Raw genomic sequence first — 27,772 nt, 5'->3', positions numbered from 1 at the left:
GGGGCCTAGGTCGGCTGGCCTGCTGAAGGACAAGGGTGTTTATCAGGGCGGGCAGCCAGAGCTGGAGACAGGGAGGATGGTGTTGACCATGATACCATCAATTTAATTATTTCATCAGAGCCTGTGTCTGGAGGCTGTGGGTTGATGTGCCCGCCAGAGGCCAACCCACACCCAGCACAGAGGGTCGCAGGCCCAGAGAGACCAGCTGACCTGGTCGTCTTTACTGCCCTTCTGGTCCTAGTTCTGGTGGTGACCGCCATGTCTGTTCAGACCGGTGGGCTCCCTCGACCCTCCATGTCTGAGGCCCCCATTGTGAGCTCTGTAAGGGGTGGACCACGTGGATCCTGCTCTCTGCTCTGTCCCTGGTGACTCTGGTTGCATGCCTGGCGCATTATAGGGGCCTGCTGAATATCTGTTGCCCAAATGAGTAAAGGAACGAGCGTTTATTGAATCCCTCCCCACCCACCCCCAGCCCCTGAGCGCACTAGCCAGAGGGGGATAGAGGTCGGCTCCTTGTTGGGGCCAAGTCGGGTTCTTTGTTCCCGAGGATTTTCGCCCTCCTCCGCAGCCTGAGCACCTGGGGCTTTTTCTTTTAGCCAGAAAATGTGGGGGCTCCCAGGGCTGTGTCAAGGAGCATCCCACCCCTGCTGGCCAGGAGTGCAGCCCAGAGCATTTCAAAAAACCAGGCAGTTTGCACAGGTTCACACCTGTTGGTGGATGTGTTGGGGCCCTTCTCCTCTTCCACCACCTCCTCCACCTCTTCCTCTTTTAACCGAGGCAGATGGAGGCTGGGCCTCGGCGGGGCAGATCCCGTGGCCGAGGCCAGGAATGAATCAGGCCAGTTCTCACTCCCGGGAGCTTGTCTGCGGTTCACTGGGAGTGGGAGAGTGCTTGGTGGTGCTTTCATCCCCAAGCCTGCCACCACCCTCGAGGCCTCACATCAGAGAGCTCTTTCATGGACCCCATTCCCAGCTTATTGACATCACAGCAGGGGTGCTTGGCTGAGGAACCCCAAAGTGCTTCCTCATCAGGGCGGAGCTGCTGTGGGTGAGCACATGGCTCTCACCCCAGCTCAGGAGGGAACTGCTGATCAGTGAGAGAACTGGGGCCATCCGGCCAGAGTTGGGGGATGCCAAGGATGCTCCCCTCCTCTTTGCTCTTTGGCAGGCATTGAGGCCATGTGTGAGGTTCCCCAGAAGATGAGCATGGGAGTCTGGGGACCAGAGGAGGCTGCCCCCCTGGGAAATCAGAGCACTGCCTTCTTGGGCTGAGTGATCCAGGCTGTTCCACCACTCCCTGCAGTCCATGTATAGCCAGGTTCCCCCAGACCAGCACTGCACAGCAGCTGGAGGTTTGGGCTTTCTTTGGAGTCCAAACAGAACCCTGGTCTCATCATAGGTGCCTGGAAAAACACTCTGGCCCAGGGGCTGCATTTTAGGAGGTAGAGAGGAGGACAGTTGGAAAAAGCCAACTGTTGAGACTGTCCAGAGACGCTATGGTCGGGCGTTCCTCAGGACTGAACAGCACATCTGTGTGTAGTTACGCCCCGTCAGTGGGATGATGTGTTTATGGCCATCTCTTCCTCAGATCCTAAGTAAGCACTCTGAGAGCCAGTTCTCTGGTGCCCAGCACAGCGCCTGGCACAGAGCAGGTGGAGGATTGTCTATTAAATGAGTAAGTGAACAGGGGTGCAGGCTGGGTAGATGATCCAGCGTCCCTGGACATCAGAGGCTGGCCAGGCCAGGGCCCTCTCCTTCTTCCATTTCCCCTTGATGTGCTTCATCAGGCCTCTTGCTCTGCCCCTTCCTGAGCGGAAAATGTGAAGCCTGGCCCCCAGAAGGGATGCGGGGGGTGGGGAGCGGACATTACTCACCTCCTGGGCAGACAGGAAGTCAGCGCCAGGGCAGAACCGAGGGTCCTGCTGCTTTCTTCCTGCAGGGTCGTGGCGGGGGTTGGGGTGCTGGGTAGGAGCTGGGGGGTCACTGGGGACCTCTTGTTAGTGCTTGTCAGATGAGAGGCCCCTCCAGTCTCAGGCCTCTGGGACCCACTGGGCCTCAGCTTGCCTCCCCGTGGGGACATGGTGCCAAAACTTCCTGCCTGGACGCCTGGAGCCTCCCCTCCAGGGCCCGTCAGGACTGAGGCACTGAGGGTCCTGGCTTAAGCCCTTTGGTCTTTCAGGACTCTCCACCGGGTCTGTCACGTGAATACTGAGCCCTGTGGCCCGGGAAGCTGATAACCCCTTCCTGGCTTCGTCCCTTTCAAGAGCCTATAGGAGAGGGGCAGGCGCTCAGAACAGGGGACCCCTGCCAGGTTGTAAGCTGTCTGAGGGCAGGAGATGTGTCTCTGAAAAAACATGTCTTTTCACATCTATTACATTCATTGTAGATAATAGAAAAAAAACAGGAGCAAAAAAAAAAAAAGCTATCAAAATTATCAGTGTTTGGGGCATATTTTTCTTTGTCTTTTCTGTGTATATAATCAGTCTTGTTTTCTTTATTTAAAAAAAAAAAAGGAGGAGAGATCATGTAGTGTTGGAGTCACCTTTTTTTCCTAGAAGTTGTCTCGCCTCTCCCTTGCACTGATACTGCATTTTTAAAGGTGGTCCAATTATCCGGGTGATTGGAAGCCCCATTCCTGAGCCCACTTTTTGCTGAACTCTGTGCTGGTGGCAGTTGGCTGTGAGCTCAAAGCTGTGACTAGGCCTTTCCTACAGAGGGGGAGGTGACTTGGCCAGACCCCATGTGACCACAAGGGTGTCTCTGACCCCTGGGTCAGAGCCTGAGTCTGGACCACTTGCAGGGAAGGGTGTACCAGCCCCTCTTTCTCGTTATCACAAACCGTGCAGCATGGAGTAGCCTCAGGGCCAAGTGTCCTCTTCTGGGCTTTATCCCCAGCCCTCAACTCAGAGCAGGTGCCCAGCAAACAGCTGTTAGGAAGCCCGTGGCAGAGCTGGAGGACCAGCAGAGGCGCCTCGGAGAAGGCTACACTGTGATGTTCAGGCAAGTGTATAGCAGCCTAGGAAGCTTGGGCAGTATGTCAGGAGGAGGCTGGGAGGAGAGGAAGATGCTGAATGCCAGGATAGGGGGTTTCTTGGGTCACGTGTCTCCAGAAGCTCCTGGTGACCCCAAGCTTCAGCCAGGAGAGAGGGCCCCACCCAGTTGAGGGGCTGGCATTTGAAGGTTTCAGGAGGAATGAGAGAGATGAGGCTGCCTCTTGGGCCTAGGGTCTCAACTGGATATGACTCCCTGCTGGCGGCCCCTGGCACCCTGCCAGGGCTCCCCTGAGCAGGTCCTGACCTGCCCTGGTCCTGCAGTGCCGTCTGAAGCAAGTTGCTCACCTCTGATCCCTGGCTTCTGTCTGTAATGTGCCCTGGGTGATTGCAGCCATTAATCCTGGTGTGTCTCAGGAGCCCTTTGTGAGAGGCCCAAGGCTTCCTGCTCCCTGGCTCTTGCTGCCCTTGGATGGGGCCCTCCATTACCCAGAAATACAAACTGGGCAGCGGGGGCAGTCACTGGGGGGGCAGGTGTGTGACTTGCTTGCCCAGGGCTCCGTATTTACAGCAATGCTGCCTCTCCTGTCCTTGCCGGCCGGGGGCCTCTCTCCCCGGTGTGCACAGGGCAGGTCCGAGTGGGGAGTGTGCCCCAACCCCAGCCACGCTGCCCCAGCCCAGACCTGCCTCTGCTCCCACCTTGCTGTGTGGCCAATCACTCCCCCTCACTGGATGGCTGGTGAGGACCGGACGATGTGTGGATGGGGAAGGCTGGGTTGGATGGGGATGGGATCGTTTCTCTCAGGTGGCCAGGCTGGTGCAGGGGCTCCTGATGAAGAGCTGGAGGCGGGAGGCCATGGCTAGCTGGTGCTCACAGGCTAAGGGGCTGGAGGTTGGTCAGGGGCCTCCCTTGAAAGACTGAGCAGTCCTCCTCACTTCCCCATCCTCTGGACTCTTTGCTGCCTCACCTGGTCCAATCCTGTCTCCTCATCCGTCCAGGTCTTTCTCGATCCCATCTGCTCACTGAACCCTATGGGATTCTGACCACAGTTCTCTTTATAAGCTTGCTAGCTGGGTGCTCACAGCTTGCTCTAGCATCTCCTGAGTTCCCATCCCACTCCCCACACACATGTGCCAGGACTCCCAGGGGCACCTTATGTCTCCCAGGACCCTGCGGATCTCCTGGAATCTGCACACCCAGACGTGTCCCAAGCTCCCACACTGGCAGCTACAAGTTAGCACTGCTGTCCAAGGAGAAGGCACCTGGGCAGCAGCTTACCCCCTGGATGCTGGCCACTGTGGGCACTCAGGCTGCCCAGGAGTGTTCCCAGCCAGGGGTAGGAGCTGCTCATTTGAGGGAACAGGCAAGAGGCCGTCCTGCTAGTGGGGTCAGGGCCAGGCCAGGCAGGCTCAGAGGCAGTCACCTGCATTTGTCCCTGAGCTTCATCCACCTCACATGTTCTCTGCCCATGGTGCCAACCCCAGCAGGGGCCCCAAGCTTCATGGCCTGCTGCAGCCTGCTGCCAGTGGCCCCGACAGTCGTGGTTGGGCATCCTCCCTGGTCACTGTGGACATGTAGGGAAGGCTGTGACCTCTTCGCTCCGGCCTCCCTGGGATGGCTTCCTGCAGTGGGCTTTTAAACTGAGCCTCCTCTCCCCCACACCTGCGGGTCTTGGTCCTGACGCCGCCTGTCTCAGGTGAGGCTGGAAGCTGTGTCTGGGCCTCATTCTCTGGCTACTGGTCACTTCCTTGCTCCTTCTAGATGAATAGCTCTTAGCTCCTATTCAAGGCTCCAAATGTCCACACCGGATGGAGAGGTGGTGGCGGTGGCCTCCTGCCATTTACCCTCCCCCGCCAGGAGCGGAGAACTAGGACCCAAGCCCTCCTGGGGATTGGGTGTGGGCTGCCCCGCCAGTCCCAGGTCACAGGAAAGTGGCCATCGTCAGCTGGGCTGCAGGCGGCTCAGACAATGCTGAGCTGTCCTGGCCTCTGGCCCCATGGGGTAAGGGAGGCTGGGAGACAGCACCAAGAGGTCCCTTTATCCCTGGAGCAGGCCAGGCGCCACAGCCCCGCCCTTGTGCAGCCTGCCAGGGTCTTGGGCCCTCACAGGACCCCAGATGCCTGGTGAGGGCAGGATACGCTCCAGGCCCATAGAGGTGACGTTCACCTGCTAAGAAAGAGAAAGGGTGGTGCACTGGGAAGACCCAGAGGAATCAGGTGGAGAGGGAGGTGGGAGGGGGGATCAGGATGGGGAATACGTGTAAATCTATGGCTGATTCATATCAATGTATGACAAAACCCACTGAAATGTTGTGAAGTAATTAGCCTCCAACTAATAAAAATAAATAAATAAATAAAATTTTAAAAAAAGAGAAAGGGTGGTCCCTCGCACACCTGGAAGATTTGCCTCAGCCTGCTCAGCCATCAGGGTGTCAGAGCCCAGTCCCCCTCCCCAGCCTGGGACCCACGGAGACCCAGCTGCCCACTGACCCTCTGTGGAGAGGAGGCCGGGGAAGGGTGTGCCCCAGAGGCATCACCACCCGAACCTGTCCAAGGGTGACGTTCCCGGGAACCAGGAAGTAACCAGGGCCACGTCGGCGTCATCACTCTGACCTAAGGACTGGGATGCACCGAACCCAGCCCGGCTTCTGGGCAGGCTGGCAGAAGGCCTGCACACAGGCTCCGGGGCCAGGGCTCTGCCCCGTGACTCCAGACACGGTTGTCCGAAGTCATTCTGTTTGCTCTCAGATCACATCATTTGTTGTGGGGTTGGGGCAAGGGATGCAGGGGAACTGTTCTCTCAGCTAGAGCTTAGCACACTGAATCAGCATTGAGTTCTCACTGCTCGTGCTTGTCCTTGAGGATGGGGCCAGGGAAACTTGAGCCTGGGAAGACATAGACCTCGGCAGTCCCTACAGAGAGTGTGGTTCCCCTGGGGGCGCATTTGGCCAGTATTTCCTGGGGAGGGGGCTGCAGAAAGTGGGACAGTGGCGGGGGTGGAGGGCTGTCCTGTAGTACAGTTGGGCAAGCCAAGGCCAAGAGGAGAAAGAGCACTGGGTTGGGGGGTGCTTCGGGGCGTCAGGCCACACCGGGGCCTGTCTGTGCCCTTCTGTTCACACTGTGTGATGGCGGGGACCTCCCCCTGGGGTCCTTTGGTTCCTTCCTGATGTCTGTTCTGGGGGAGGCGGGGTGCAAAGCAGGCACAGTCAGTCTGCCTGGTGCCTGCCACATACTTGGTGCCCACCCCCACTGAAGGCGGCCCCTGACCCCAGTCCCCGCTGCCAGCCCTGCTCAGGCCACCTGCCCTGAGACCCCAGCTCTATCTGCAACCTGGACACCTCTCTAGGGACTGAGACCCCAGGGCTCCTGCACTGAGAGAGGTGATTTCAGGTTAGGGGGAACATCACAAAAATCTGGGTGTGCCCTAAGGTGGGAGCCACAGACTGCTATTGAAAAGGGCTCATGCAAACTAAGGTGTAATGTGTGTGTAAAATACACACAGAGTTTCAAAGACTTTGTATAAAAAAGGATATAAAATACCTCAAATTTAACATAGTATTACATGTTGAAAAGGTAATATTTTGGCTATATTGGGTTAAATAGAATAGATTATTAAAATTTACTCCACCTGTTTTATTTTCTTTTTACATTTTTTTAGTGTGGCTGCTAGAAAATTAACAATTCCTTATGTGGCTCACATTAAGTGTCTGTTGGACAGCGCCACTCTGGACTCTGAGGGCCTCAGGTGTTGACACCAGCTTAAGAAATGAGTCATAAAAGGTTGATCAGGAAAATGGATGCTGTGGAATAGAGGTGCTGGGGGTGGCTTAGGGGGCAAGAATGGAGGCCAGATGGAGAGCAGGACTGGGCCAGGCCTTTGGAACCACAGGGATGGAGCAGGGTGGCATTCACGAGGGGCAGCTAGGGCGGGTCCAAAGGCCAAACTGTGGGGCAGGTGCCCAATGTGTCCCCACCACCCAGGATGGGGGAGTCCTAGTGACACCACCTCACCCAACTCCTCAGTGTCCCCCATTTGACCTCAGGGCCCTCCCCCTTCCTTCCGGGAGGAAGAGCAGGGTAGCCTGCCAGGAGCCTGGTGCTCCAGGGAACTATGCATCATGTAAACACGGCCCAGCCACTGGCCTTTGTCAGAGCAGGCGGAGGCCAGACCTGGTGAGGCGCACCCGAAATTCAGAGCAGAGTCGGTGCCCCCAGACTGCAGCCCGAAGCCACGTGGGTGGGGGGCAGGGACTGGCTCTTCCAGATCCAGTCCCCCCAACCCCTCCCCAGCCCCCACCGCCGCTGGCTGGCTCTGGCACTCTTGCTTCCCCACCTCCTCCCCAGCTCGTCTCTGGTGTGTGTGAATTATTGATGCTCCCTTCTCTCCCCTGCCTGGAAGCTGGCAGAGAAGGGAAGTGCTGCCTGCCTCGCTACACCTCTGGCCGCCAGCACCCAGAACCCAGGGCCGTATATATGTACGCCCTGGGACCATGGGCCAGCAGACCTTTGCACCCTTGCCCAGCCCTCCTAGGGAGCTAGCGAGGGTCGCCCCTGGGAGAGGGAGCCACTGGCTGTGGCCCCAGGGCCCGGTGTGGCAATTGGCGGCTCGCACAGAGCTGGGCTTGTGCGGGCTGCGGGGCGCTGGCGCCCACATAAGGGCATTGTTTGCTGAGGTAAAAGGGGTTTTTGTCTCCTTCTGGAGACTGGACAGAAGGAGGAACAATTTCCCCCATTCATCACTAATTCCCCCATTTGAATAGCAGCACATTGCCCCACGTTACATAGATGGGCACGCAGTCCTTCCCTGCCCGGAGGCATTCCGGGCCCAGGTGGTGAGCCCTGTGTCCTGCCCAGACCGGGGAGCTGCCCTTCACCGGAGCCCGGGAGACCTGGTTTTGTGGAAATGCTCAGGAGTGCATTCCCTCTGCTTCCCTGTGGTTCCGCGCCGCACTTGTCCCTGTCACTGTAGCCACGGGTTGGGGGCTGTCTTGTCCTGCTGGTATGATTCTGGGCTCCAGCAGGCTAGCCGTGGTTGGAGTGCCCATCTTGGAGGGGCATCCTGCACAGCCACGCAGGTCAGGACCAGGTGGAGACAAGAGGGTCACTTCCAGCTCCGCGTCACGTGCCTGGAGGCCTGCACCCCCGGAAGGCCTGACTCCAGCACTCCAGGTGCCCATGGGCCCAGCTGGGTTCTTTCACAGGGTCATAAAGTGTCAGAGCCCAAGAGGGCGTCAGCGGCAACTCCCTAGACTGCAGATAAGAGGAGCCAGGGAGGCAGGCTGTGCCCAAGGTCAGGAGGCAGCAAGGCCCTGCACCTGTTCCCCCAGCCCCGCTCCTGCGGGCATGGGTTTGGGTCCATGACTGTGTCTCCCTTAAATCACATTGTTTTTGGAGAGGGCTGGGGGCAAGGCAAGAGCTGCAAGTGGATCAGAACCCCGCTTACCCCAGCCTGCGATGCTGATGTTTCTCCCTGTTCCTTCTTTCCCCAGACAGTGACAGGCAGGTCTCTAGGCCAGGGCTGTGCCAGCGTACTGGCGGTGGGCCCTGCCGCTGGCCCCTCCTGGGGTTAGGGACGGCCATGATGAGGGGAGAGCTCCCGGGGGGCGGGGGGAGGCTCCATTCCCTTGGGCCCTCCCAGGGGCAGGACCGTGGATTACTTAGAGTCCAGACCAGGCCCACAGGATGCGACCTGCCTCCAGCCAGCTTTCGCACTTAAGGAAATCATTGGGTCCTATAACCAGAAGTCTAGGGCTTTCTTTGGCTTTAGGCATGGGTGGATTTTGGGGGATTTGGTCTGTGCCAGCCTGTCAGCCCTGCTGGGGCTCCCTGCTGAGTGAGCTCTGCAACCCCTGGGCTGATGGGAGAGTGTTTCTTCGTTTCTGCAGAAGCAAAGACTGACTTCCATGGGCCCATTGTGGATCACTGTGATGGACTGTGCTGACTGGCCGGGCCTGGGGCACAGGCTCGCCCTTGGGAGACGCGGGGTGCCCTCACCAGAGAGAGAGGGCTGTGGTTTCTGGAGAGACGGGAACCACCTGGGGCAGCTGACAAGGGGGGCTGGGCGCAGACCACAGACAGAACATGTGAGAAGGTGATAAATACTCTGGAAAACTGGGTGAAGGAGTCAGTGTGTCAGAGTGGGGGCAGGGAGGTCATCCTGAGAAGGTGACCTTTCAGAGAAGCTTGGAAGGGGAGGGAATGTGGAGTGTCCCGAGAAGAGGGGACAGTAAGTGCCAAGGCCAGGGCACAGCTGGATGGGGCGACATCTGGGGACGGGGTGGGGGTGGGGCTGCCAGGAGGGCCCAGCAGGAGGCCTGGGGAGGGTTTGGCTTCAGTTTGGGGGTTTGAACTCAGTCCACGGGCTGCGGCTGGATCATAACCACTGCCGGGGTTGGTGTGGGGGGCATTGATAGATAACACTTCCCCCCCAGCAGTTCCTGTGCCCTGCTGGCCTTAGAGGGCTTCTGCACTTGCCCCCTGACCTTCTCAGTGTTGCTCTTGGAGGCTTCTTCCATGGGCTCCTTCCTCCAGAATCCCTCCCCTGCCTCCCTCCTGCATACCGCCCACTCTACCTCCCTGGGGGTAGCTCCACAGAGGGGGTTCTGGAACTGGGGCCTTGAGCTCGCTGCAGTCAGAGAGGGCTTCCTGGAGGAGGAGGGGGCTGCAGGGACCGGGATCAAGGACATGAAGCACACAAGCCTCTCCCCAGAGCCGAGTGTCCTCTGCAGCCCTCTGTTTGGTTTCTTGCTCCTTAGAGGATGAGCCCCCAGGACAGCGACCACCCCTGTCTTCCCGCTACTGTGTCCCCAGTGTCTCACACAGGCCTGACACCCAGCAGGTGTTCGAGGAAGGGAGGGACGAGGACAGGGGCAGTGTCTTCCTCCCCTCACCCGCCCACTTCAGATTTGGCACCAAGCTGGTCTCTGAAGGGCCCCCGGAAACCCACAGTCCAGTCTGGGAGAGTGTGCGTTACAGAGTGAGAAGGCCTGGGGTCAGGGAACCAGTTCTGTTTGTTCTTTCTCTTCAGCACCTATTTGCTGTGTTGGGTGTTGTCTACACCTTATAAATCCTATTTACTGACAGGGCACCCATTTTGAAAGGAGGCGAAGGGGCATCTTCAGGGACACATAGCCCCTCTGCCTTCTGCCTACAGCCCATGGCCTCCCTTGTCAGCAGAGTTGCAGGCAGTGCATGAGCAGGTTGAGGGCGGCGTGATGGGTTGGCGGGGGAGCTTGTGGCTCACCTGTGCCCCCTGAGGTGGGCTCTGTGTGTGTGGCTGGCTTTCTTGGCGCCCAGGTGCAGCGTGGAGGTGGGAGAGGCTTGGCCTGTGGGTCCATGGGGTGGCAGCAGATGGAGCTTGTAAACTGGGGCCCACTGGCCTCCTCCAGGATTTTTGTTTTGCTGTGGGGGAATGTTTTGTGGTGAAAAATTTTGCAAAACAGAATTTGCCACTTTATAACCACTTTTAAGTGTACAGTTCAGCGGCATTAAGTACACTGTTGTGTAACCAGCACACATTATTTCCAAGATAGAGTTCTCATTACTGTAAATAGAAACTCTGTAACCATTAAGCAATAACTCTCTATTCCACCCAAACCCAGCCCCTGGTGACCCCTCAGATATTTTCATTCTCTGTGGATGTGTCGATTCTAGATATTGACATTGCATGCGTGTCCTCTTTCAGTATCTGTCCTGCTGTGTCTGGTTCATTTCACTTAATGCTAACATTTCCAGAGTTTATCCATGTTGTAGCATGTATTAGAATTTCATTACTTTTTATGACAGAATATCTCATCGCATAGATAGGCCATGTTTGGTTTGCCTATCTGTCCAGTGAGGTTCTTCAAAATGTAAACAATGTGAGTCTGTCACCAATATTTAAAAACCTGGATATTTACACATGGGTGCCTATTTCCAGTTTTCTTCTAACAACTTGGAATGCATAGCTACATGAGGTCCAGACTCCTGGCCTCATGGGTCTCATCTGCCCAGCCATTTCCCTGCTAGACTGGGGTGGCATCTACCTCGGAGGAGGGGCTGTGCCACCATTGGAGCCTCTGCCTGTGACTCCTTGGGTTGGCAGGTGAGGTGCACAGCCCTGGGATAAGGGTGTTGGGAGCTCAAGAGTCTAGGCCAGCACCCTGGGCTCCTGAGCTGGATGGCCTGGGAAAACACACACACATACACACACACATGCACATGCACACATGTCCATCCTCATAGCATCCAAGCCTCCTTTGTGCTCATGCCTGGAGATGCACAAGGGCAAGAGGGTCCTTCCTCCCTGGAGAGAATCTGGTTGGGAAGCAGGCAGTTGGGGTGCCACCTCTTGGGCCCGTGCCCAGTGTGATGTGTCAGGAGGCCGTGGGCCTGATGCCCATGCTGAGCATTGTGACACTGGCTCCCTTTGTGCCTGGTGTGGTACCCACTGACCTCCGAGCAACCCCTCCTTCCAGAGGAGGAAGGCAAGGCCCTCGGAGGTCAAGCAAGTGGCTGGTTATGGAGTAGTGCAGGGTGTGAAGTCACGCCTGCCAGGTGGGCTAAGAATGGGCACTGGCCAGAGCTCAGAGGAGCTTAGACAGTCAGCCAGGATGGACATGATCTTTGCCCTCCATCTCCTGGGCCCTGGCAGAGACTCCCGAAACCCCAGGTGTTGGGGCTTCTCCGGCAGCTAGGCCCAGCCCTGGTGGGGAGGTGGGCAGCTCTCAGGCCTGCACCTGAGCCTGTCAAGGAGGCATGATGTATCCCTCGGAGGGATGGGCACAGGCTGGGGTCGGGTCTGTGAGTACCTCCTTCTCAGGGACCACGGAGGGAGGAGGCCTGCTCTGAGAAGGCAGCGTTGGGCCAGTCTTTGAAGGTGGACTCCCATTTACTGAGCTGGACAAGGCAGGCAGATGAGAGGCCTGGAGCTGTGAGGTTCAGCAGTGGCCAGTAGAGTGGGACCTGGGCTGGGGGAGGCTGCAGAGGTCATGGGACCAGGAACACACCGGCAAGAGTGCAGACTCTCCTTGGGCAGGCTGTGGGCAACAGGAAGGTGGGGACTAGGGGAGTGATCACTGGGCTGGTGCTGGGAAAGGGAAGGGTGGAGACAGGTGCAAGGGTGTGACCAAGGGAAGCTGGCGTGCTGAAGAGGGAACTCAGCCAAGACTAGATGGAGGGTGGGGGTGGGGGTGGCTTGGCAGTTTGGCAGCCCATTCACTTTCCCAGTGTTTCAGCAGTGAGCATCTTGTCCCCTCAGGAGGACTGGCATCTTGGTCGTAGTCACCACGTTGTTTCTCAGCTTGGGACCGGGCCAGCACGCAGTAGGTGCTCAGTAAATACTGCTGGCGAGTTTGTTTATTCCACAAATGCCTAGGTTGGTCACTGGAGTCACTGTCAGAAGAAAACCAGACCCATCTGTGATTGAGGAGGAGGGGATGGGCAGTGAGCTTCCAGAGGGTAGCAGGGCGGCTGGCCTGGGATGTAGCTGAGCAAGGCGGGGATCTGTGGGGCGGCTCTGAGTAGAGCCTGGAGCAGGCCTGCAGGAGGATGGAGGGAGCAGAGACTGCCCAGAGGAAGACGAGGAGAAGGAGGGGCAGCCTGGCCCAGGGGACCTGCGGCAGCCGAGGGGGAGGGGTGCCGCTGCGCGGAGGCTGTCCCATCCCCCTCTGCCCTGGGCCTTGGCTGCTTGATGGGCAGCCTGGCCCCGCCCCTGGGCAACCGGCAGGCCAGCGATTGGTTGGCGCGCTAGAGCCGCTCGGTCGCCATGGGGACGCTCGGGAGGTGCGCGTGCCCAGTGCCCAGCACCAAGGACTAAATCTTCATAATCTGCGGGCTGGGAGGGGTGGGGTCGTGCGCGACCCTGGGGGGGGGGGGGAGGGGGGAGGGGTGTCCTGGGATGGGTCGGGGCTCCCTGCAGCCGCCCCTCCCCCACCCACCCTAGGAGCATGTGCAGAGCCGCTCGGGCACCTGGGTGCCACCAGGAGCCGCGCGGTACTCACCTGAGAGTGACCCCGGGAGCTAGACTGGAGCTTGGGCCTCTGCCTTCTCAGCTGATCAAGCAGGAGGCTGGGGGCAGGGAAAGGAGCCTGGAATTCATCGAAAGGATCTAGCCCCCGAGTTAAGTTTGTGCTCCTGGATTCCCCGGCAATGCTGCGCTCTCTGCAGCAGGGGGCGCCCTCCACAGGGCTTTGTAGGGGTGTCACCGCAAGAAAGGCGGGATGGCCCACTGAGGTGCCGGCGGACAGAGACCCTGCAGCCCTGGCTCTGGGTGTCCAGTGTCGTGTGGCCATGCGGGCAGGCAGGTCTGTGTCTACACAGGCTGCCAGGGTTGGGCCCAGGCCTGCTTGCTGGGAGCTGGGGTGTCACAGTGGAGCCATCCTTCAAGTCAGGGGGTGGAGAAATTCCAGGGTCTGCGGTGGGGAGGGGGTCCCGTGGGGAAGAGGGTGTGAAGGGGTGAGGCAGTGGTGAGCCAGAGGAAGAGGGGGGCGCTGGCCAGGCCCTGTGCAACCTCTGGGGGTGTCAGAGGACCTCTGGGCCAGCACCGGTTGGATTAGATTGGAGGCGGCAGCCCCTCATCCCAGGCCCTTGAAGCTGAATAGTTTGTGGGGGTGGAGGGCAGGAGGCCACCATGCGCCGCACACTCCCTGGCCGCTCTGCTCCTGGTGGCCCGGGTTTCTGGCAGTGGGACCCTACCCCCACCCCACCCCCACCACCTCGGGGCTGGGGTAAGACTTGGAGCCTCCAGCAGGGACAGCAACGCTCACCTGCGCAGGGATGCTCGTGAGGACTACACGGGGCAAGTACCACTTCCCTGAGCTGCCCCGGCCACGTCCCTGGGGGTGTCTCGGGGGTCAGTGGGTGCTGGGGTGGGGCCTCACACCCAGGCCTCTCATTCCAGACGACTCCTCCTCTGAGAGCGGCAGCGGTAATGGCTCCTCCACCCTGAACCCGTCGACCTCCAGCAGCACGCAGGGAGACCCGGCCTTCCCCGAGATGAACGGCAACGGCGCCGTGGCCCCCATGGACTTCACCGCCAGCGCCGAGGATCAGCCCATCAACCTGTGTGACAAGCTCCCGCAGGGCTCGGCCCTGGGCACGCCCTCCTACCCCTCCGATGGCTGCGGCGCCGACGGACTGCGGAGCCGCGTCAAGTACGGGGTGAAGACCACCCCCGAGGTGTGTGGGGCTGTGGGCTCCCCGCAGCTGTGAGCTTCGGCCACTCCTGTACACACAGCAGGGTTGAGGCTGATGTGAAATCGCGTGTTACCCGGGGCTGTGGCCACCACCAGTGGAGGCAGGGCCCCTGTGCCATCATTTGCCTTGGGAGGCCCTGAAACGGGAGCGAGCCCCTTACTTCTCCGCCTGTGTCCCCATCTGTGAAGTGAGGTTGATGACCTGGGCCCTAGTGGAGGTGGGGAGGGACGTGTGGGCTGGCCCTCCGCCTCCAGAACAGGGTCCGCTGTGAAGAGCAGTGTCAGGAGGGCTTCGTTCAGCAGAAGCCCCAGACCTCCCATCTTCTGACTGGTCTGCACACTTGTCACCATTTTACATATGGTGCAGATTGAGGCCTTGGTGGCCTCAGGGACATGGAGGTATAAAATCCAATAGACCAGTCTGAGGGGGGCAGATAGATGCCCCCCCATTTGGCCCTCCCCCACCTTCTCCTATTACTTCTGCAGGTCACCTCCAGACCACTAAGATCTCCTGCAGTGCGGCCTTGGGTGCGGGAGCTCCCCTGGGGAGGGGACATTTTTCTCCTGCCATGGGGCGGGGGGCAGGGGTGCCTTCTCAGACCCCTACTCTCCTGGGCTCCAGCCGAGGCCCCTGTTCAGGTTTCTTCTACTCCCGGGGCCTGTTTTGTCTTCTGCAGGGGGTATAGGGTGGGTACTAGTGCTGGCCTGCAGTGGTATCTCTCGTGGGCATTTCTATACAGGAGTCTCTATACAGTCGTCATGTGGTCAGTGTACCCAAGCCCAGGCCACGGAGCCAGGACTGGCAGCGCATCGTCTTCCCCCTCCAGTTTTATTTTTCCAATTTATTTTTTGGCCGAGCCCTGTGGCATGTAGGATCTTAGTTCCCCAACCAGAGATCGAACCTGTGCCCCTTGCATTGGAAGCGTGGAGTCCTCACTGGACCACCAGGGAAGTCCCCATCCTCCCCTCTTTGACTGGGCCCAGTGGCAGGCACAGCCTCTGCACGGCAGGCAGAGAGCCAGCATGAGTGAGGTGGCCGCCGTGGCCTCAGGCCACTCCTGTGGACCACGGAAGTGAGATGGGATCGTGAGTGTCACCTACAGTCTTGTCTCCTCTCACCCTGGCTAAGGATCTGTCAAGGAGCGCCTGGGAATGTGACTGACCCATGGCACCTTTGACCCTCCTGTGAGAGTCTGACATAGCCTGGCAGGAGGCCAGAGGATCTGGGTGTCCCTGGCCCTTCAGAGACTAGGTGTGGTGGGTGCTAGGTGTGATCCAGAGATGGGCACAAGGCCAGGGACCCTGGGAGGGCTGAGCCTGCTGGGTGTGGTCACATGGAGGCTGATGGTGGCAGCCACTGCCGGACAGAGCAGCAGCCAGTGTCTGTCTTTATCCATTTGTTCATCAGCAAGAGCTGGGTACCATCTGGGCCACTGTATAGCCATGTGGCAGGGTCTGATCTGTTTCCTGTGGCTGGCCACCTACTAGAAGCTATCCTCCGTGAGGGCAGAGACCGTGTTCCCAGGACACTGCCGGTCAGGACTCGCCACAGCCACAAACTTTCTAAAAGGCAAACGACAGTGGTCTTTGGCCTTACCAGGGCATGTCTGGCAGCGGGCAGGAGACAGGAGGGGAACTGAGCTGTGAAGGATGAAAAAGAGGGGAAAAGCAGGGAGGAGAGTGGGGAAGTGTGTTCCCAGGAGAGTTAGGGAAGGGCTCCTTATTCTGGAGGGCAGGGGAGGGGTCCTGTCTCTGCTCTTGCTGCAGGACAGGGTGGCTGCCCCATGGGCTGGGCCTGGTTCCCTCTCCTCTTTCTACACATGGGCTTTGCATCAGGCTCCCGGTGACTTCCGGGGGTGGCGGCAGACGGGAGAAGCCCAGCCCGGGAACTGCGGGGATGCTCTGCCTGATGGCCGTCTCCTTGGCTGGTTCTCTCCCAGCCCATCTGTTCCCCATCCCCGACAGACAGCACATTCGCTGCTTTTGTGACAGCTCAGTTGTCAGCTCGGGGTTGCAGCCCCCTGGGGACAAGGGAGGAAAATCCTGAAGCCAGAATGGATCTTGGCACAAGCAGGAGAGGCTGACGGGTGGCGGGAACCCTTTCTGTGTCTGCCTTTCCCTTGCACGAGGAGGCAGGTCGTGGTGTGGGTGCTGTGACTCCCTCCAGTGAGCTGCTCCAGGGCATCAGTTGTGGGGTACGGTTGTGGGGGTCCTTCCTACAGCTGCCCAGAGAAGGGTAGCCGCATTGCTGTCCCCACTTCAGAGGTGAAGGGAGCAGGAAGGAAAGTGACTTGTTCCGGACCTCAGAGCGTGGCTCACGCTCGTGTGCTGGGTGTGCCCGAACCCCCCAGTCCCCACATTCACTGTGACCTGACCCTCTGCCCCTGCCCTCTTCAGTCCCCCCCTTACAGCTCGGGGAGCTACGACTCCATCAAAACCGAGGTCAGTGGCTGCCCCGAGGACCTGACAGTGGGCCGGGCCCCCACGGCAGATGACGACGATGATGACCACGACGACCATGAGGACAATGACAAGATGAACGACTCGGAGGGCATGGACCCTGAGCGCCTCAAGGCCTTCAACGTGAGTGCTCGCCTGGGACGGCTGGGGTGGGGGCGCAGCGGGCCAGCCCTTCCCATCACCCATGTCCTCCACAGATGTTCGTGCGTCTCTTCGTGGATGAGAACCTGGACCGCATGGTGCCCATCTCCAAGCAGCCCAAGGAGAAGATCCAGGCCATCATCGAGTCGTGCAGCCGGCAGTTCCCCGAGTTCCAGGAACGGGCCCGCAAGCGCATCCGCACGTACCTCAAGTCCTGCCGGCGCATGAAGAAGAATGGCATGGAGATGGTGAGCCCCCAGCATTCCCCACCCCCAGCCCCGTCCCACAGCCCCCACCTCTGGAAGCAGACACTGTGGTTCCCGGTTCACAGAGGAGCTCAAACTCCAGCCCTGCCCCGCCCACCTCTTCGCCAGGGGACTCTGCACCCCAACACTGGCTCCATCCCCGTTTCTGTCTGCAGACCAGACCCACACCTCCCCACCTGACCTCGGCCATGGCAGAAAACATCCTGGCAGCTGCCTGCGAGAGTGAGACAAGAAAAGCAGCCAAAAGGATGCGCCTGGAGATCTACCAGTCCTCTCAGGTGCCTGCTTGCTGCCAGCTGCTGGGGGGCGTCCTCGGCCACCCCGCAGGTCCCAGGGCCCCTGGTGCAGAGGGAGCAGGGAGGGTGTCCTCAGGCAGGGGAGGTGCTGGGGCAGAGGGGAGGCAGAGAAGCCCAGACACAAAGGCCTTGCAGACTTCGGAAAGGCCTCTGGGCTTTGTCTCGAGCCCCAAGAGGGTCTTCAGTCAGGCAGGAACAGATCAAATCTGCCTAGAACATAGAAGAGAGATGGGGGTCTGGGGGACGCCCTGGGCAAGGCAGCCAGGGAGAGAGGCAGAGCTCTGCAGGTCCCCACAGAGTCCCAGCCAGTCTGGGGCCACCGTCTACCCCCCTGTCCAGGAACCGTGGTCAGGGCTGGCTGCCTCTGAGGTTCCCCAGCACCTCCCTCCCGCCCCACAGGACGAGCCCATAGCCCTGGACAAGCAGCACTCCCGGGACTCCACAGCCATCACCCATTCCACCTACTCACTGCCAGCCTCCTACTCCCAGGACCCCGTGTATGTCAACGGTGGCCTCAACTACAGTTACCGTGGTTACGGGGCCTTGGGCGGCAACCTGCAGCCTCCTGCCTCCCTCCAAACAGGAAATCACAGTAACGGTGAGTGTGGGACACCAGGCTCTGCGCCCCCTAACCAGCAGCCTGGTGGCGGGGGAGGGTGGGGACAGAGGCTGCCGGGAAAGTGACTCCTCTGTGTTACAGGGACCCTCCCCATCTCGTCCTCTTAGCCAGTCCTCAGATCGGAAGGCAAGGTTAAAATAAACCACTACCTATACCACTCCTTTCTCGCCTCCCAGGAGGCTTGCTGGGCCTCCCCCTGGTTCCCTGCCCCTCCACCTGCCACTGTGAGCAGAGTCCCAGCGCCTCACCTGGCACTCGTCTTACTGAAAATGACCAGGTCTCGTGCCCAGGTCTCCCAGCATTGATGGCAGAGCCAGGATGCAGCCCCAGGCAGGTCACCTCCCCTGCCAGGCCACAGGTCACAACCTCACATGTGAGATGAAGGTTCAAGGGAGCACTGTGGGGCCCCGTCTAGGTCACCTGGGGGCAGCGAGTGGTTCGCCATCTGTCCCCTCTCCACCCCCAGGTGCTCTCTGTAACTCTTCCCAGGTGACTGATGCAGACGGGACACAGATCAGTGTTGGAGAGGAACAGCCCCCCAAAGATACAAACCTCCCCATGGAGCCAGGTGCTGCCCTGAGTGAGGCCTCGGGCCCTTTCATACGGAGGCCTGGGGGGTGGGAGCAACTGGGAAGAGAAGTGCCCCCATCGGGAGCAGCCTGGGAGCTGGCAAGGGCGGCTGGGGGTGATCCTGGGGCTTCTTGGGTCAGGCATTTGGGTTTTGTCCTATGTGTGGTGGGAGCCACAGATAGGCCCTAAGCAAAGGAGGCTGTGAGTTGTGCTGTCCGCCCTTGTGGTGAGATTTTAACGTGGAGGCCAGGAAGCCAAAGCAGCGTGCTTTGGGGGCATTCAGAGGTGAGGAAGAGCTGATGGTGACAGCAAGCTGCTGCTTGAGGAGCAGGTTAGAGGAAGGTGCCACCCGCAGGCCAGGGAACTCTGGTCCTAGGTCTTGGCCGAATGTGCCTGAGATTTCCTCTCAAGCCCTTGTCCTTGACCGCAGGAGGAAGACCCCTTGTGGGTCCCTTCCCATGGTAGAGAGCTCAAGCACCCGCCACTTCCCTTGCTCCCCACCATAGGGAAATATGTGAGGGTCCCTGAAGGATTCCTGCCTGGGCTTAACTTCTCATCCTTCCTAATGCCTCTTAACCTAAAATAAGAGGCTGCCTGGCCCTAATCCCTGAGGCTGCGGCCAGAGTGGCTGGCTGCAGGCAGGATGGGGAGGGCTGTCCCAGGCGGGCTGCTTTCCTTCCAGGAAGAAGCACCGTCCGACCACCCTGCTGCGTGGGGACCCGGTTAGAGTGGGTCTGGAGAAGGAGCTGCAGCAGGGAACTTAAGAGTCCCCTGTCGTGCCTGGGGAGAGTCCTTCCCAGGCGGCGGGCAATGGTGGTAAGCCCCCAGCTGGTGCCACACAGCAGGGCCTGTCTCAGGCCACAGCTGCCAGGGCTCTCCACCTTTCTAGAGAGCCTGCTTGTTCACACTTGCCAGAGAGGCTTCAAGGCAGGCCACTAGCTCAGTCTCCCCTGGTTCCTTAGACATGGGCAGTGAGGTCACAGAGGCCAAGTTCTGCTCGCTGACCTCCTGCCTGGGGCAGCCACATCCTGTTTAGGTCCAGTACTTGGAAGAACACTGCACGCAGCCCCAATTCCACTGTCCTCCCAGCCACAGCCCTTAACATGAGGGGGTCAGTCAGTTTGGCGTCTTGGTTGGGTAGTCCTGTCAGTGGGTTAGAGCCCCTCACTTAGCTCATGAGTGGATCAGGGAACCCAGATCAGCCCAGATAGACTGAGGCTCACCTGTCTTGCCTGGGGTGCTGGGCAACTTGCCGTCTAGCAACACCCTGAGTAACCAGAGCCCCCGGGGAAAGACGGAAGGACTGCTCTGAGCTCAGGAGTAAAGAAGACAAGGCTTGGGGGTGGAGGGAGGAAAGAGAAGCCCGGGGCCTGCTCACACTGCTGTGGCAGGCGCTCCGGCCTTCCACTGCCATCCCCAGGCAGTGTCCTGAGGGCACCTAACTCTGCCACAGCCAGGACCCAGTACAGAGTCCCCGCCTGCTTCCAGCCTGTCCTGGCAGCCACCACTGTAGGCATCAGCCACCTGCTTGGCTGCTCTTCCCAGCAGTTCACACCTCCAGTCCTTCCGCCTGCGTTTTAATAGACTTCCCTTGACCCTCAAGTCCAAGGATGTTCCTTATCGAGCCAGTTCCTAGGACCTCCTTGGCGTCCCTATTCTCTGGTGAGAGAGGAAATAGCCCCATGTGACAAACCATCCCATCCTAGACTCCAACTTCCTTCCCCATTTGGGGGCTGAAGCAGGTTCCTACTACTGATAGTCGTTTCCAAAATTGCTCCCAAGATGTTACTTCCGTCTGTGTCTCCAGTGCTAAGTTTATCCGTCTCTATGGCAACATAAACTGTCACTGTAGGGAGCTCCCTGGTGGTCTAGCGGTGAGGATTCCAGGGTCTCCTTGCCATGGCCCGGATTCGATCCCTGGTCATGAACTGAGATCTCACAAGACTTGTGGCGCAGCAAAAAAACAAAAAACTGCCACTGTAGATGCCACGATGAGTAAAACCAGCTATCAGAACCCATGGGGTAGTGAGGAGCTGGCTCGTCAGGGTGAGCAGCCTCAAACACCCAGGTAAACCTCAGCGCAGGGCAGAGCAGGCAGGGCAGAGGGACCTAGTTGGGTGAGAGGCTTCCCAGGGAAGCTCCAGCTCCTACACTGAGCTCCAGACCCTCTCCCTTGGCTTTCTTCTCGCTGAACGCCTGGAAAGAATGCTTTTCAAATTTCAGGCGTTTTTGTGTTTCCTGGAAGCCCTTTACCAGTGGCCCTCCCATAGGCTGAGCAGCCCGGGCCTCGCTGAGGGGTTCATCAGTGTAGCTCAGCCCCACAACAGCCTCTTGGTGCTGTAGCTGAGGGCCAGGGACCCAGGGCAGTTAGGAGTTGGCCGTGGAGTGGCCGAGCAGGCTGCCCGTCTGGGTTTCTGACTCCAAACCCACAGCCCACCCCGTAGAGCTGTTTGGAAAAGACAGAGAAGGAACCTCGCTCCCCTACCCCCTACCCCCCCACCCCACCGCCCCTCCCTGGGCCCAACACACACCTCCCCTGTATGTTTCAGTTAGATTACAGGCTCCCTCTTGGCTGCCACTGTTCACAAGCAAAGGGAAGGTGATTTCTCTGGAGGGTACCTCTGGGTCCCATCTTACCTTTCGACCCTCACACACCCACCCTTTCGAAGCACTAGGGGCACAACCATGGAGACAGATGAGGGTCTCAGGTCCCCCGGAGAGGGGAAAGATGCCCCCCCTCACCCTGGCTCCCCTGTCCGCAGGGCCCACAGACCTCAGCATGAAAGGCGGGGCCTCCACCACCTCCACCACGCCCACGCCCACCCCCTCCAGCAACAGCACCAGCCGGACCATGCCCACCGCCCAGCTCAGCCCCACCGAGATCAGCGCCGTGCGGCAGCTCATCGCCGGCTACCGAGAGTCTGCCGCCTTCCTGCTGCGCTCGGCAGATGAACTGGAAAACCTCATTTTGCAGCAGAACTGACCCTGCGGCTCGTGGAGTGCACTACCCTAAGGAAGGAGGCTCTCCCAGCCCTGGACCGGCGTCCCGCCTCACCAGTTTGGTACCTTTTGTTTTTTGAAAGAGGTGGATCCAAAAGAGCTGTTTCTAAGCCACACTCCAAGCGCCTGAGACTCTGGGCACAAGGACACTTTTTTTTTTTTTTGGAATCTCACCACACGGGTGCTCTGACCTGCTTGGAAGAGGCCAACGGGGCAGCTTCGGAAGGGCTGGGCTCCCCCTCCCTGACGAGGCGCTGGGGCCACAGCTCTATGTAGAATCATCTTCGTGGGCCCTGATGTTAGACCCCCCCACCCCCAGATAATTACCTTTCAAGTCTTAGGTGAGCAGAATTGCATATTTATTGAGAAAAACAAAGTGGACCCTTTCTTCCTCTCCCCTTAGTAATTTATTTTTCTGAAAATGGATTCTTTTGTGTTTGTACAGATTGCCAGTCTGTGTGTGTCTGATCAGAAGGCTGTGTCCCTGTGACCTAACGTTCCGTATCACTACACTGGCGCGGGCTGGGGGCCGGCAGGGCGGGGCGGTGGGGGCGCCGGGCCAGTTGGCCCTGAGTGCCCAGCACCACCACGCAGGAGGGCCTCACTCACACCCACTGCAGAGCAAAGACAGAAAAAAATGGCTCCCCACCCCCCACCCCACAGACGCCCCAGGCACACGGTCACCCGTATTCTACCTCACACTCCAGCGTGGGCTTTTCCAGGGTGTGCCCCGAGCCCGTTCTGAACGGCCATCTCCCACCTCCCTTCCCAAGGGTGTCTGCCCGGGAGCTAAGTCCAGAGGAGGAGGCCAGGAGCTGGAGCCCTGGGAGGACCTTGGCCCTCTCGAGTGGCCGCTGGCTGTCCCCTGGCCTCGGCACTTGACGGGACAGAGAGCTGGGAGATGGCAGCTGGTCAGCAGGGCCCTTGCCCTCAGCCTGCTCCAGGGGCCAGGTCTGCACACTTCTCTGCATGGGCTCTGGCCCCTCGGACACCTGCAGCTTTGAAGGGCCCCTGTTTCTTCAGGGACCCTGGCTGTCAGAAAAGGCAGCTGTGAGCTACCAGGCGGACTGTAGCTCCCTCCCCCCTGCCCCCGTGGTTGGAGTAAAGGGACCATCAGAGAAATGGAGAAGCCACTGGGGTTCTCCAAGGACCAGCCCTTCTGAAGGGGCCAGTCCTAGAAGAAACCCATAATCCCTGGAGTGTGAGAAAAGGCAAACAAAAGGCTGGCCTGGTTTCCTTCCTCCCCAGTAGGCACTTCCTCTTGCTCAGTGCAATACCTACCAGTGCTGCTAAAACCAGGGATTTGCCCAGACCTCACAAGCACCATGCAACACTCCGTAGCCATGGCAGCAGCTCGCTGCTGCCCGCCCCTGCCCAGATGGCAGAAGCCCTCCGTTGCCTTTCCTTCCTCAGAGCAGAGGTCCCAGGGGAGCCTGGGCCAGGGGGACCCTAGGCTCGAGAGTCACTCGACCCCAAAGCAGGCACCACCCCCCCAAACCAGCTTCTCTGCAGCCAGCTGCCCGCCGGCACTGTGGCAGACCGCCCTCAGGAGGGGCAGGGAGGGCTCCAGCGAGGACGCCTCCCCCTCCTCAGATCCAGGACTTGAGCTGTGGGCCCCGGATTCCAGAAAGTTGGAAGGGCGGGGGGGTCCTGTCCCCCTGCTTGCTTCCAGCCCCTGGAGGTTGAGGGTGGCCTTTTCTCTCTTAAGTGGCCTCCAGCACCCCACCCGGCCACACCACCTCTGCCTTCCATCCAACCAGGCCCCAGGCTCCGGTCAGGACACCGAGACCCGCCCTCAGCACAGCACAAGCTCCAGCGCCCAAGGCCGCCCCCACACCCCAGCGTCCACACGTCCAGCCCCCACCTGCTCAGTACTACTCCCGGACGTTTGAATTTATGTAAATATTTATTTTTGTGTGTGAACGATACTACAAATCAGTAGATCTTTTGCAAAATGTTACCCCAGGCAATTTGTGAAAATCTTAATGTTGAAAACTGGCAGAGACAATCGCCGCCTTACTTAGAACTCTTGATATCAACTGCTTAACATGTCGTTTCTCCTCCCGAAGGCAGTACCCAGGCCAGGCACGAATGGTTCGCTTCTCGTAAGAGACAGGAGTGAGAAAGATTGGGGAAGGGGTTCCCGCCACCCCCGACACAAGGGATTCAATGTGAAGATCGGTATAGGCTACAGTGTGAAGTTGTGATTTGAGCCAAGCTTGTCCTAACTGACCACCTTCAGCAGCCTGAGCACTGCCGTAAACAGTGTAGGTTCAGTGTGTGTCAGAGAGGAAGTGAGTGCTAGTGGTCAGGGCCCACTGGGGCTCCCAGAGCCCCTCCCGGACAGTGGGTCCCGTCACGCTGACCCCACCTCTTGGTGGGCTCCTTCCTGGTGAAGCTCCACGTGAAGCTCTCGTGATGGCAGGAGCAGGAGCAAGTTACTGTGTGGAAGCAGGATTCCATTAGCTAGTCCAGTCAGGGAACTTGTTCAGTTTCGCTTTTGTTTTAAAAGACACAGCATCAACCCCGTCCCTCTCCTCCTGACTTGGGAGAGCACCAAAGAGCTGGCTCTGCTGAACCTCGCTCACTGCTGTTCCCCCACCCCGGGGACTGCCTTCTCCCCCAAGGGAGCGCCCACAGCCAGTTCTTACGGAGGGCCTCAGGACACAGATTGACGATTTGGGATCCTAAGTTTAAAAGGAAACGCTAGAGTAGTACACCAATTCCAGAGTCTTCGCAGGGGACTAATCCCACGAGGTTGGAATCAGAGGAGAAGTGGGGATTTGGTCTTAGTGGTGGATCATCTTAGTAGACCAGTAAGAGTATAACCCATCTACAGTTCATTTCGTCGTCACCACTCAGTTTATACCCGAGGACAGTGTTGAGGGGGAGGGGGACCGGCAGAGGGTTAGAAAGGTTTTAGAGGATTTCAAAGAGGAGGAACCCAGCCATCCCAATCCCCAAGGGCCACTTTCCACTCCAGGGGTGGTTATAGGATTAACTACCAGTTCATTTTCAAAATGCTGCTTTGAACTCAGAGGGTTGATACTTTTAATTTGTAATTTTTTGTAAAACTTTTTACAAGATAGTAAAGTATTTCACCAGAATACCAGTTTCAATCCGTCCATGGTCTGATTTTTATATAATTTAGTGGTGCTTTAGAAACTTTGTTTTTGTTGTTTATGAGCTAAACAGCTCAGTCCTTTTTCGCCTGTATCTACCTAAGACCAATGTGAACCTTTGTATTTTTGCTCCTAATTTTGGACTCAGTGAAAGTGTACTGTTTACATGTACAGATGCCCCGGTCCCTGTGTGTCCTGCAAGACTCGCTCCTGAGGAGGAAGGTGCACCTCACTAAGCTCATCTGCTTAGCAAAGCCACAAAACAAAAACCTCTCACGTTTTACCTACGTTTCCACCTAAAAACAAAAACAAAAACCCTATACCACACAGAACTCGGATTTGCTGAAAAATACTTATCTAAGCTCAGAAAAATCTCTGTGCGGCAGATGGCCATGTGCCTGTGTCATGTGGTCCATTTAAGAGCAGGGCTCAGAAGGGAGACTTCTTGGTGGCGGCGGGAGGGTAACTGCGTGGACTTGTGAAACGGGACAGCAGAACTTGGCTGCCGAGCTGGGGTGGAAAGAGCTCTTCTCCTGGCAGCCTGGGAATGGGAAGGTCATGCTGACTCATGGGACCTTTAGGATCAAGCCACCCAAGGTTCAGGGACAACCCAAGAGGGTTGCCAATCCCCTTGGACACATTTGGGAAGAGGCCAAGTTCTCTACCTGAGATGAGTTTTAAGACTTTCCAATGCAGATGGTAGAAGCATTTCTTCAGGGTCCCCTAGAGGCAGCTGGTTCACGAGGCATGACCTCTGGGGAGGGGCAGGGGGCTCCAGACAGTAAGCATATGGCACTTAAGGCAAACAGCAGATGGCACCAACTTTTAAAGGTGACTCTATTACTTCGTCAATGGCTTCACCTCTAAATTATATTTTTACAGATATGCACCTATGCAACTTAACGTGGCTCTTCTAAGCAGGTGAGGACTTCCTCCTCAATGCTCTATAAAAATGATTTGTGTTCTCTATAGTGAGTTTTTCCAGTAAATGTGGCTTAATATTTTAATTCTTAGAATGTGTCTTCTCTATGTGATGCAACTCAATTCTGTTTTGTTTGTGGAATGACTAGCACAGGCCAACTCCCTCTCCCCTCACTTAACAAAAGACCAATGAGCTGTTAATCGAGCTGTTATCTCCATGGTATTACTTGCTAAATGCACTGATTTCATAAGTATGTGGAATCCTTTTTCTTTTGAATCTGTATATCATATATAAGACTGAATCTACTTAATAAACACTGAATAACAAACCGAATGCTTTATTTCCATTGTGTCCTGTCCACAACAGCATGGCCAGCCAGTTCTGTTCCCTCCAACTTGTTTGGCCCCAAAACAACCCTTCTACCAGTAGCCAATAAACTAGCATACAGAAGATCCTTGCTAGATTTTGAACAAATGAACTAGTTACTTTTTTTGGCGCCTCACCCATCAGAAAGAGAAAGAAATGGACCTTTCCTGGTCTTCATTATGTGCCCAGCACAGGCACACATTGAATTGAAATCTCATGTCTCATGGCTGCCTGCCCAGGGAGGTGCTCTAGCCCCACTTGCAGATGAGGAAAAGGGCATGCCAAGTGCATGCCTCACCTGAATGTGGCCAGTGCTCAAGCAAGGTCTTAGATGCAGCCGTTTCCCTGCAAACCATCCTTTCCCCACTCCCATTCCCCGCAAGGGCGCAGCTCTTCAATGGGCTGAAACCAGACTCAGGCGGCAGTCTCTAAGCGCAGGCTGGGGAAACCGAGGAAACACTGTCCCTGGTCCTGAACCATCAGGACTTGACACTCCATTTGACCAAAACCTGGGATCCCATCTTAAAGGAAGCAAAAAAGCTGCTTTTTCTTTCAAAGACGATGTGTGTGCAGCCTTTTTTTTTTTCCATCCTACATATAACTGAGGTTAAACTTTAAGGAAAACTTGCAGCAACTGACTGGGGCCAAACCTGATTGTCACAAGTTTAAAAACAATTCCGTGTGAGTTAAAAGCATAAATACAACTTACTATTACATGTATGCACACACACTGTATGGCAGTTCTGTAAACATTTTTTTGTAATGGCAAAAGAATCTTTTTTTTTTTTACAGTGAAACTCTGTGCAGTAGCCAAATAACAGATAAAAGGAGAGGGGTCCACCACACTTTTAGTCTAGACCCTGGGACCACAAATCCCACACCCCCTCCTGGGACAACACAGCGGGCCACATGCACACAGTCTGCGCTGGCCCAGTGGGAAGCACTTACCTCCAGGTGAAGTCACAGCGGTGCAGGCCCTGGGATCCGAGGAGACGCTTGTGGACACAGAAGGGCTGGTTCCAGTCTGGCTTCTTGAAATGGGGCTCCAGAGCACTGGTATGGCGTGGAGAGCATAACATCAAACAGGCATCCCTGTTGTCAACAGTGAGCTCAAGGCCACTCAGTGACAGCAGGTGAAGCTCAGCATGCTCAACCAGGGGGGCAGGAGACTGTGCCTGTAATGCAGTTTTAAAGTAATTTAAATGCATTGAGGAAGCTCAGTAGTTACAGGAAACTGAAGGAGAACCCCTTGCAAAGTCATCTCTCCCCTCTTCTGTATAAACCCAGCTCTTACTAGGTTTAGTATCAGTCAGCGGGGTTCTTCATTCTTCAGTGAGGGACTCCAGCTGCCAGGGCAGGGTAGCGGGTGCTCGTAACCCATCTGAAATAATACAGACCACTTTGTGCGTGTGTGTGTGCACGCGTGCACTCCTGGGGGAAGAAGGTACAGAGCTCCCACTGGGCTCTCAAAGGAGCCTGTGTTCCCAAGAAAGTTAAGAAGCACTGCACTTTCAGCTGTCTGTCACTTCCTTACACCATCTACACCTTCTGGTTCTCAAGAGATGTTCATTCCATGCTTTCAAAATGATGCGCAAAGAAATGAGGACGCACAGGTCACTGACACTGTTTGGTTTCAAATATTAACCTCCAGGGTCACAGAGCCTATCCGCTCCATCAATTTAAATGACACCCACCCACACATACAGCCCAGGCCGCCTCCTCTCAGGGCCCAGGGCAGGCACATGCTTCGGTCCCCGAAGCCCAAAGGACTGAGTACACACACACACACACAAGAACACATGTACATGCAAGCACCCCTCTCAAGCAGGGTCTGACTTTTACATGTG

The 27,772-nt window shown here is 57.5% G+C and overlaps 1 protein-coding gene across 7 annotated transcripts in view; it reads left to right on the top strand.

Moving 5' to 3' along the window:
* The window catches only part of NOL4L (nucleolar protein 4 like), a 125,727-nt gene extending 104,043 nt beyond the window's left edge, over window positions 1-21,684 (top strand). For 4 of the 7 annotated variants that reach the window (XM_061127059.1, XM_061127062.1, XM_061127064.1 and 1 more), the window contains 7 exons: window positions 13,869-14,146; window positions 16,561-16,746; window positions 16,821-17,012; window positions 17,186-17,308; window positions 17,726-17,924; window positions 18,412-18,513; window positions 21,278-21,684. In XM_061127059.1, the coding sequence (XP_060983042.1) occupies window positions 13,869-14,146; window positions 16,561-16,746; window positions 16,821-17,012; window positions 17,186-17,308; window positions 17,726-17,924; window positions 18,412-18,513; window positions 21,278-21,498 (1,301 nt within the window). In that variant the 3' untranslated portion in view covers window positions 21,499-21,684. The remainder of the gene's footprint in view (window positions 1-13,868; window positions 14,147-16,560; window positions 16,747-16,820; window positions 17,013-17,185; window positions 17,309-17,725; window positions 17,925-18,411; window positions 18,514-21,277) is intronic. The other 3 variants (XM_061127060.1, XM_061127058.1, XM_061127061.1) reach the window with 3 other exon arrangements.
* Window positions 21,685-27,772: the final 6,088 nt, after the last annotated feature.

The sequence above is a fragment of the Dama dama genome, chromosome 23, assembly GCF_033118175.1.
Source record: "Dama dama isolate Ldn47 chromosome 23, ASM3311817v1, whole genome shotgun sequence".
Taxonomy (NCBI): domain Eukaryota; kingdom Metazoa; phylum Chordata; class Mammalia; order Artiodactyla; family Cervidae; genus Dama; species Dama dama.
This window is presented reverse-complemented; position numbering and strand designations above follow the sequence as displayed.